At 34.5% G+C, this 8,902-nt stretch overlaps 3 protein-coding genes across 9 annotated transcripts; 1 reads left to right on the plus strand and 2 right to left on the minus strand.

The window, feature by feature from the left end:
- Nucleotides 1-46: 46 nt before the first annotated feature.
- Nucleotides 47-4,932, plus strand: LOC108629076 (Monocarboxylate transporter 1). 3 transcript variants are annotated; one of them, XM_018031455.2, is made up of 9 exons: nt 47-267; nt 1,914-2,033; nt 2,087-2,230; nt 2,339-2,607; nt 2,780-2,973; nt 3,048-3,294; nt 4,151-4,316; nt 4,388-4,588; nt 4,648-4,932. In XM_018031455.2, exons 1-9 carry the CDS (start codon nt 63-65, stop codon nt 4,800-4,802), a joined length of 1,701 nt encoding a protein of 566 aa, XP_017886944.2. In that variant the 5' UTR covers nt 47-62; the 3' UTR covers nt 4,803-4,932. The 3 variants fall into 3 exon arrangements, with proteins under 3 accessions (XP_017886944.2, XP_017886943.2, XP_026672709.1); XM_018031454.2 differs by having other exon boundaries at nt 3,051-3,294; XM_026816908.1 differs by lacking the exon at nt 47-267 and adding an exon at nt 882-1,798.
- bsf (bicoid stability factor) lies at nt 4,650-7,688 on the minus strand. Of its 5 annotated transcripts, none has more exons than XM_026816906.1 (10): nt 7,295-7,686; nt 7,091-7,236; nt 6,865-6,984; nt 6,521-6,788; nt 6,220-6,451; nt 5,964-6,146; nt 5,687-5,894; nt 5,419-5,631; nt 5,113-5,354; nt 4,650-4,740 (listed from the first exon to the last, which is right to left on the minus strand). In XM_026816906.1, exons 1-10 carry the CDS (start codon nt 7,423-7,425, stop codon nt 4,735-4,737), a joined length of 1,749 nt encoding a protein of 582 aa, XP_026672707.1. In that variant the 5' UTR covers nt 7,426-7,686; the 3' UTR covers nt 4,650-4,734. The 5 variants fall into 5 exon arrangements, with proteins under 5 accessions (XP_026672707.1, XP_017886935.1, XP_017886940.1 ...); XM_018031446.2 differs by lacking the exon at nt 4,650-4,740 and adding an exon at nt 4,909-5,057 and having other exon boundaries at nt 7,295-7,683; XM_018031451.2 differs by lacking the exon at nt 4,650-4,740 and adding an exon at nt 4,909-5,057 and having other exon boundaries at nt 7,095-7,236; nt 7,295-7,386.
- A 166-nt stretch (nt 7,689-7,854) lies between these two features.
- baf (barrier to autointegration factor) lies at nt 7,855-8,896 on the minus strand. The gene is made up of 3 exons (XM_018031167.2): nt 8,728-8,896; nt 8,516-8,648; nt 7,855-8,394 (listed from the first exon to the last, which is right to left on the minus strand). Exons 2-3 carry the CDS (start codon nt 8,639-8,641, stop codon nt 8,248-8,250), a joined length of 273 nt encoding a protein of 90 aa, XP_017886656.1. The 5' UTR covers nt 8,642-8,648; nt 8,728-8,896; the 3' UTR covers nt 7,855-8,247.
- Nucleotides 8,897-8,902: the final 6 nt, after the last annotated feature.

The following is an 8,902-nucleotide window of genomic DNA, read 5'->3' on the forward strand; positions in this document are numbered from 1 at the left end:
CGTGTGAGTACCAGCATGAAACTCCGATATTCGATATCGCGCGAAAGCCGTCCGCTAATTGTATGTTCGACAATTGGCGGCTCATGGCACACGCGACTGTCGGCTCCTCTGTCGAGGCAGATAAACGGAATAAAAAAAATGCTAGTGAAAATATCGTTTGTACATCAATGGATAACTCAGTGCCATCGGCTATCGCGCAACCCGTACCACCGGACGGAGGATGGGGCTACGTCGTGGTTCTGGCATCCTTCTTAATCCACGTAATCGGTAAATACCTAATTTTATACCTGTCCGTTTTCTTTCCTTATATTTTCAAATACTTTAGCATCTCACCGTTATTACTTCCGTACATCTTGAATCTCGTATTCGCTTTGCTCCTAATTGATTCTATACAAACGGCAAAATATTTACTTCGCTTTCTGCTACAGATGAGATTCGTAATCGAAATATCATGAACATACTTAAATTATTATACTGACATTGTTTTCTTAGTCGTTCTTTTTCGGTCTTTATCGTTACCATTATGCTCACGTTTTAAAAGATTAATCAGTCAACTGATATTCTTCTTAATTTCGAACATGCATAATTGTCCTGTCCTGTTAAAATGGGAAGGATAGTAAAATTAAGTATAACGTTTTCACCGTTGATATTTCCACGTTATCTGCACTCAACTACTCATTATGGTATTAACGGACTAGGCTTTTAAAAACTAATTAGTGAATTTATATAACAATTCTAGGTGGTCCTAGGCCACATTCCGGTCATAGCCGTTTCCTGGTTTTTGAATCTTCTATTTCTTCGATAGTCGATTTGCAAACGGTGGACCGTGAAAGAAAAACGAGCGATAAAGAATGTTAACAGGTTTTCTCTGCTAATTCAAGAACGGAGATTTATAACGCGCGTTTCATATTGCGCATTCGTTACAGAACAGAATATTGCCAAATAGGCACAGTCGATTGAGCACGCGTTGCAGTATTCGGATAAAACAAACATACACGCGGTATCAGTATATGCGTGATCGTTCGAAGAAGAAGAACGGCCTTGCGAGCATATGCTTGCACGTACGATGCCTTCCTAATTTTCGTAACAATGTTTTTGCTAAAATTTTCTCACATAAATATCTGCATAACATCTGCGAATACTTCCCGAACGTCACGATTCGTCGTGCACAATGCTGAAAGTGTAACGACAAAAGAAGAAAATCGTAGAAAAATGTCTAAGCATCTTGCGAGAACATGTAAAAACGAACTAAAAAAAAAAGGAAGATGCGACGGCCTTGACACTTCACGAAACAGACTACTTGAACGATATGTTTTATCTATGTTTCTTGTAGGCTTATCTATGGTACACATAAATAATATTCTGTATTATAACATCGGCGATCTATCATAGATTTTTAATGACCGACTCGAAAATCAAGAGATAGTGGCTATATTTACGACAAAATAATTAATCTGGTTGTCGATTAAACGTATCGAGTGTCGAACGTTCGATCGACAACCCGATTAAGATGAGAGGATTGGGGTGATCCTCAAAAATTAATTCCGTACATAGAATAAACAGTTGCATTATTATAGCTATTAATAATGAATACAATCATTCATGATGTCACAAAGACAATGCCTACGATTGAACGTTGCTCAGTTAATGCACTTTGATCGTTATATTGATCATATGTAAAAATACAAACATTTCGATAAGATGCGTTTATGCATCGCTGTACAATAGTTACGTGATATGCAAAAAAAGCTAATGCCAAAACAGAAGTACAGTTTCAGAAAAAGAAAAATATTCACTGGTGATTGATAAAATCAATGAAATCAATTAATTCACATAACTTTTATCGTCAACTTTTTAAATCACCAAATGTACAAGAACGATTGTGAACTGAAAATGATTCTTGTTTGTTACAGCGGACGGTGTGACATATTCATTCGGTGTTTTTTACTTAGAACTTCTATACTACTTTGAAGGAGGAAAAGGAGCAACAGCATGGATCGCGTCTATATTAGTTGGCGTGACATTATGCTCGGGTAAGTCTGTGTCGTAACACAATTGTATCAGTTTGTTGAATGATTTATTACAGGTCCGATATCGAGCACGCTTGTGAATAAATTCGGATGCAGAGCCGTGACGATGGCCGGCTCAATTTTGGCGACTGCGAGCTTACTGACGAGCATGTGGGCTCGAAACATCATAACGTTATACTTTTCGATCGGTATCGGGACAGGTAATGCCAGTTCTTTAGTTCAACGAACAGTTTCAGTATTTATGTTTAGCGTCATCCGATTCTTCAATAAATACTTGATGGATCCGAAAACACATGTTGCTATTATAGGCTTGGGCTTCGGTTTAATCTACTTGCCTGCGATCGTCAGCGTGACGTGCTACTTCGAGAAATACCGGTCCCTTGCGACGGGGATCGCGGTCTGCGGGTCTGGCCTGGGCACCTTGATTTTCGCCCCGTTCGTAGATTACCTGATCGCGCTCTATGGATGGCGAGGCGCGATCATGATCTGTTCCGGGATCGTTTTGAATTGCACTGTCCTCGGCGCGCTCTTCAGACCCCTCCCGACGAGAAAATTGAAAAAGCGAAATCCCACAGAGGTACAAGATTCTTGTATGTATATACTACGTATTTAAGATATATATTTTAGAAAGAATTTTAATGAGTATGAACCAAGTTCAATTTAAAGAATCGATCTCTCTGCCAATTCATAATATCACTGTCCACATGTTGATTACGTTATTCGTCTCTGGTTATAATTAATAATTTCAGAAATCTTCACTGAAAAAGAATCCACACAAATACTTGAACGGTTTATATAATCAGGAAGACAATCAGAAATGTGTATTACAGAGCGTAAGCTTTCGAAAGGATAGCGTCGCCTGTGTGAAATCTCTGAGTCAACCTGTGTTAATCTCAACCAGTGCAATGCAGCAGAATAGCTCAGAGGACATTTACAAAGAGCAGTTGGTATCTTTTCTGCGTACATTAATTTACTTTTATGCAAGACTATTATAAAAATACAAAATTTATCTATTAGCAGCACGTCTAATTTACCGCAGAGATATAATCAAGAAGCGTTGCACGAGCGTCAGTCGTCAACGAGTTTACCAAATAAAATAGATTACGTTCGAACAGAAAATAGGGAAGTTAGCACCGAGAGGGAAGCCAATGCCCTTAAAAAATATGTAGATTTTTCTATATTGAAGGACCCAGTATTCATACTATTTACCGTTTCGAATTTCTTCACCAGTATTGGATTTTACGTGCCATACGTATACGTGTTGGTAGGTACACGAAAGTCCGTTTAAGGATGTATTGGCTATACAGTCAATCCCAAAGGTTTATGCACTTTAGAAACGCATTTTGTAAAAAGAAATCAGACGTCGGAAGAACATTGCTAATAATAAACAAGAAAAAAAAATTTTCGATTTTTCCGAGATTTCTTCAAGGGGTACCCCTTCAATTTCTTAGAAATTTTCGTTTTTCGCCGATAACTTCGAAACCGTTGGAGATACGGGAAAATTGCATCGAATCTTTCTTGTAGAGGACGACGAGATCTACAATTTCCATGTAAAAGTTTTTCGCTAGCGTCAATAGTTAACGAGTAATTTGCAAAAAACTGTTTTTTAGTTTTTCGTCAATAACTCGTTAAATATTAATGCTAGCAAAGAATTTTTACATGGAAATTGTAGATCTCGTCGTCCCCTACAAAACGGTCCTATACATGCCCCCCTACATCCATCCGTTCGGGAGTTATTTACAAAAAACGACATTTTTTTCCAAAAGTTCGCTGTTTCGACGCTGGAATGGTCGGATTTTGTCAACATCAATAAAATGCCAAATAATCATACGTAACTCGTTATATATCGAAATTAGAAGAAAAACAACTTTTATTTGAAGCATTTTTCGCAATTTTGAAAAAACAAATTTTCCGTCAGCGTCGATACTTAATTAGATATTTCCGTCTATACTTTTTAGCACGTAGCTATTTATTATTAGCATTATTCTTCCGACGTCTGATTTCTTTTTAATTATAGGAAATGCGTTTTTCTAAGGTACATAAACTTTTGGGACTGACTGTATAGCCAATACATCCTTCATAAAAATTATAATTCCCAAGTAATTGAAACATTTATGTAGCCGCAAGCCGAGGAACGGGGAATTAACAAAAAGGACGCAAGCTATCTTCTTGCAGTAATTGGAATTGCTAATACTGTTGGTCGTATAATCTTAGGATACATATCAGACAAACCGTGGATTAATCGATTATTGATATATAATTTGAGCCTTACGATATGCGGTATCGGTAAGTGTGAGGAGTAATGTTTAAACATTGTCGAAGAAATTTTATTTTGTATGTCTTCTTATCTTTTATAGCTACGATTTTTAGCGCCTTCTGCTCGTCTTTCGTATCGTTTACGGTTTATACTTCTATATTTGGATTTACGTCTGGTGCTTATGTCGGCCTTACATCTGTGATATTAGTAGATTTATTAGGCTTAAATCGTCTTACGAATGCTTTCGGCCAGCTTTTATTATTCCAAGGTTTTGCGTCATTTTTAGGACCACCCATTGCCGGTATGTTAATGCCCTCATCTTTATGTAGCATATGAACATATTTCTACGATATCTTTCAGGATGGTTGTACGACGCACTCAAATCTTATGATCCTGGGTTTCTTACTGCTGGCGGTATGATGACCGTTAGTGGACTGATTTTATTTTTTATACCTGTCATTCAACAAAAAATACAGAAACGTGAAAAGACGAAAGGTACAATAAATAATACTTAGTACGAATATCTTTTTCTCTTTATTATCAACTTTACTTTTAACTATAAATTCACTCGTGTACGTTTAATCATAAAAAATATAGTGGAGAAGAACAGAAGAAGTCTGATATCTGCAAATTTACGTATCTTCTTTATTCGTCAAGTTTGAAAGTAAAAGTTTTACATCGTACTCTAAATGTTCGTTAAAAATTTTTTCTATCGCGCACACCGTGTCGTACTCCAAGCGAATCTTCTGTTTTTGTAATTCATGTAGTATCTGTAAGAATGATATTAAGTACATTTTTAAAGCGAACCATGAGATAATTTCGTACCCTCAGTAACCACGTCTTATGAGATGGGAAGTCAAGAATGAAGTCACGCAATTGCTTGTCCATCGTTACGAATTTTAAATCATTCGATTTGTTACCTAACATCAGGGTTGAAAATGAATCGTCGCTTTCTAATAATTTAGTACTGGCATACACGAAACTATGTACGTCATTTTTAAAAACTGCCGCATGTCTAAGACTATGAGCCAGTATCTTGTAAAAATAATCGCCTCTGCAGTATCGCACTGTAAATATATATAATTGTAAAACATATAACAACGTTCCTTTTCTATCAGGATACACACTTACTGTATAGAACAGCTTCGGTTAGTTTCTTCTTCTTCAGTTTAAATAATATATAAGAGTTATTGAACAACGTTTCGCTTATACTGTGTTTCATTAATATACTTTTTACATCATACAGTTCTCCGAAAGTCACTGGTAAAACGTAATCGGTAATCGTGTCGATACATGGTAATATATTGAATTCGTTTACCATAATGTTAAGGACATCTAGAATACCTAAAAAGAGTGTATTAATACAAATATCCGTCTATGATAACACGGAGATACGAACCTTGGAAATCGTATTTGTTTGCTCGCCTGATTAAAATTGGCCAAAAGTAATGTGGCTTTATTATGGTGCGATATTTACATATCCTGAGCAAAGGAAGAGACACATCATCGTTTTCCATTAACGAATAGCGTAGTAACGTTAACAAAGACTTATCATATACATTCTGTTCTTTCACGTGAGTGCATATCTTAATAAGGTCGTTAACTGTCTACAACACGATGTTAAAAGTAAACACTCTTAGTAGAATTTATAGAATAAAAAAATTTATTTTCCCTACCATACTTTCATTAATCGCGTGTTTCAGGATTAATTTTACAACTTTATTTAAGAGATTTTTTTGAGAAATCATGCAGAATAGGACATCCATAGCTATTCTCGGTTGATTACTGCTTATCAATTTCAATATCAAAATTAATTCACCATTCGTAATGGTGTTCTTTCTTTTTAAATACTGGTACAGCTGAAATAAAAATTCGACTATTACATGTATATTTAACTTTTTACTTAATCGCGAATTCGCTAAAAACTCTTACAGTATGCATGTTTTCAGTACGATCATCCTTTGCTAATACATAAATCACACTTAAGATATCTTCATTAGTAAAATGCAAATTGTTCGCACTGCAGTTTTCAATTGTTATTCTGATTTCATCGATATTATTCAATTTTGCGTAAGTGCACAGAACTGCGATCAACGTTTTCGAAGTTAGCTTTAAATTCAGTTCTTTCATTGTGCTCAGAATACTATTCACATTTTGTATATCTCTGAAAGATGCATAAATCCACATCATACTTGTCATTATTAAGTGTGCATATATATACATATATATTTACCCAGTTCGAGAGTATCCTAACATTAATGAATTAAAAATAATTTCCGATATACGAAGCTTCAACCTTGACATATCTTCTAGAAGCATCAGTGCTTCGTTAATCTTTTCCTTTCTGCACAAATATTCGATGCACATTTCATATGTCGAAGCATCTGGATAAATTCTTTTGCTCTCCATTTCCATTAATAATTTCGTAGGTGAAAAATCAATTTCGTTCGTTACATACAACTTCAAGAGTGCGTTATAATGGGCTGTACAAATCTTGAAATCTTCAGAATAAAATGTAAAAGATACGTATTTACACGTTTGAATAATGTTAATTTAAAACAAGTATTATTAACGTACTGCAAACATTTAGAATCAACCATAACGATTCTCCAAGTTTCACCTTATCTATTGGTAAGCAATCTGTTATATTATTACACCATTGAAGTAATGAAACTGATTCATAATCGTCTATAACATCTGCGACAAACAAATTTAGCTAGATGTAGGGCACATTTTATGTAACTCAGATTATGTTATTAAATATGAGATAAAAGTAATGTGACAAAATGAGTTTTGTACAAACCTACAGAATCTATAAGGTTTATGATATTTGCAATTTCCCTTCTTCTCAGGCCCTTCTTCATCTCTATGTGTTGGCATAGTTTATCGAATTTTTCGTATATTATATTCCTTTGACTATTTTCTTCCTCTCGTCGTGCTGTCTCCCTACTAATATATCATTCTTTATCAGCTTTAAAAGTAAGATTTATATACTAGGAAGACTAACCTTTCGAGCATAACAAATGTCCTTGCACATTTTATACTTGCAAAACTGATCACTCTTTTATTCTCGTTAGATACAGCAAATTTCAGGTGTTGCCCAAAATAATTCGCACGTCTTAACAAAATATTTGTCATGATAATATTAAATTAGTTTACGGTACGCGCTCCGATTTTTCACGTGGTACACTGGAGCTATCTATCTAACCTACTCGTCACTTGCAAGTAAAAGACAAAGTAGATTCATAATATAATTTAATCGAAGGTTAATCAATGAAAGCAATAATAGCCTTTTAATATATTTTTTTTCTGTTAATTCAAGATTAATTTTAAAGTGTTTCGTAGCGTGCTGCAGTTCAACCGGCCGAGAGACATGTGTAAGGGAGTACATGAGAAATGAATCACAATCATGGATATGTATTTATGTATTATAAGAGCTATTTGTTGACAGAGTATCATCTTAAGATTACAAATATAAAAATACATTTCAAAAAGTAGTTAAGTTTCATTTCAATTTCGCATAAATTTTTCTTAATTTAAAATCTTACAACAGTATAAACATTTCGGTAATTGGACTGTATATTTAAGAATATATTTTTGAATGAAGTTTGCCTAGAGAATTATTCACATTATGAATACATGTGGTTTATACATTTGTTATGCAAAAATGGTACGAAAACATGATTGTCAAAAAATAAATACAGTGTAATTAAACATATAAATATTAGCACATAATTAATACATTGTCTTCTTGTCAATACCAAAATCTTAATGCTAAGCTGACACATGAGATTACAGTTATACCAAATATTAAAATACCTCTTCGGATAGTTGTTCTCGTTATAGTTAAATCATATGTGATTGATAACTCTTTTACATTTTACAATAAAATATTACAATAGACACTTTTTTATATTAATATAAATTTCTTATAGCATTAACATTAGATCTTATAATTATTTATAAGAATTCATCGCACCAATCACAGAGGCACTGATAACAATCGTTAGATTGCTTAGCATTAGCTGAACAGATATCTTTCATCCATTCTTGAAATAATTCTCTGTTCTTTTTTAAAACCAGAAACTGGCCAAGTACTACGTACGCCTGGAAGCATATTACAATATATAAGTACTCCAAGAATCACAAAACAAATCTATAATTATATGCATTAACTATTTCAATCTGTATATTAACTGCATTAATTAAGAATCAAATGATATCTGACCTTATCGAAGCCTGCTCCTTCTAATCTGCGTCCGAGAACTTCCCCAACCCCCGCGAGGTCAGTAACAGGTTTCTCGCCCATGGGTTCAGCGACGAAGTTTTTATGCTTTTGCGATGTGCTCGACATGTTTACTCTGCAAACAGCTCAGTAAATTAATATTGATTTATTTACACGAAAGATTAGAAATTCTACGTTAATAATACGTGCAGTACCTAGTTTGTTTCGATCGTTTTCAGTATAAGGAGGTTAAACAAATTGCATCGACGCCAAATCAACCACTGTCTCAATTTGTGTGTTCCGGAAACTTTCAGTAACGCTAGATATCAAATCTTTAATTAACCATTTGTTTTAGAATTATTATTTTCTCTTGTTTATACGATAGATATG

Source organism: Ceratina calcarata, unplaced genomic scaffold (genome assembly GCF_001652005.2).
Source record: "Ceratina calcarata isolate Rehan_Ccalc_2016 unplaced genomic scaffold, ASM165200v1 scaffold551.2, whole genome shotgun sequence".
NCBI classification, from domain to species: domain Eukaryota; kingdom Metazoa; phylum Arthropoda; class Insecta; order Hymenoptera; family Apidae; genus Ceratina; species Ceratina calcarata.

What these genes read in the sequence shown, in the direction of transcription:
- baf (XM_018031167.2), bottom strand. Translation starts at nt 8,641, where the DNA reads ATGTCGAGCACATCGCAAAAGCATAAAAACTTCGTCGCTGAACCCATG. An exon ending in AAGGAGCAGGCTTCGATAAG is followed by an intron (nt 8,395 to 8,515) that starts GTCAGATATCAT and finishes ATATGCTTCCAG; the next exon opens with GCGTACGTAGTACTTGGCCA.
- bsf (XM_018031446.2), bottom strand. Translation starts at nt 7,425, where the DNA reads ATGACAAATATTTTGTTAAGACGTGCGAATTATTTTGGGCAACACCTG. An exon ending in GTACTGAAAACATGCATACT is followed by an intron (nt 6,147 to 6,219) that starts GTAAGAGTTTTT and finishes TTTTTATTTCAG; the next exon opens with CTGTACCAGTATTTAAAAAG. An exon ending in AACCGAAGCTGTTCTATACA is followed by an intron (nt 5,355 to 5,418) that starts GTAAGTGTGTAT and finishes ATATATTTACAG; the next exon opens with TGCGATACTGCAGAGGCGAT.
- LOC108629076 (XM_018031455.2), top strand. Translation starts at nt 63, where the DNA reads ATGTTCGACAATTGGCGGCTCATGGCACACGCGACTGTCGGCTCCTCT. An exon ending in AAAAGCGAAATCCCACAGAG is followed by an intron (nt 2,608 to 2,779) that starts GTACAAGATTCT and finishes TAATAATTTCAG; the next exon opens with AAATCTTCACTGAAAAAGAA. An exon ending in GAGGACATTTACAAAGAGCA is followed by an intron (nt 2,974 to 3,047) that starts GTTGGTATCTTT and finishes TTTATCTATTAG; the next exon opens with CAGCACGTCTAATTTACCGC.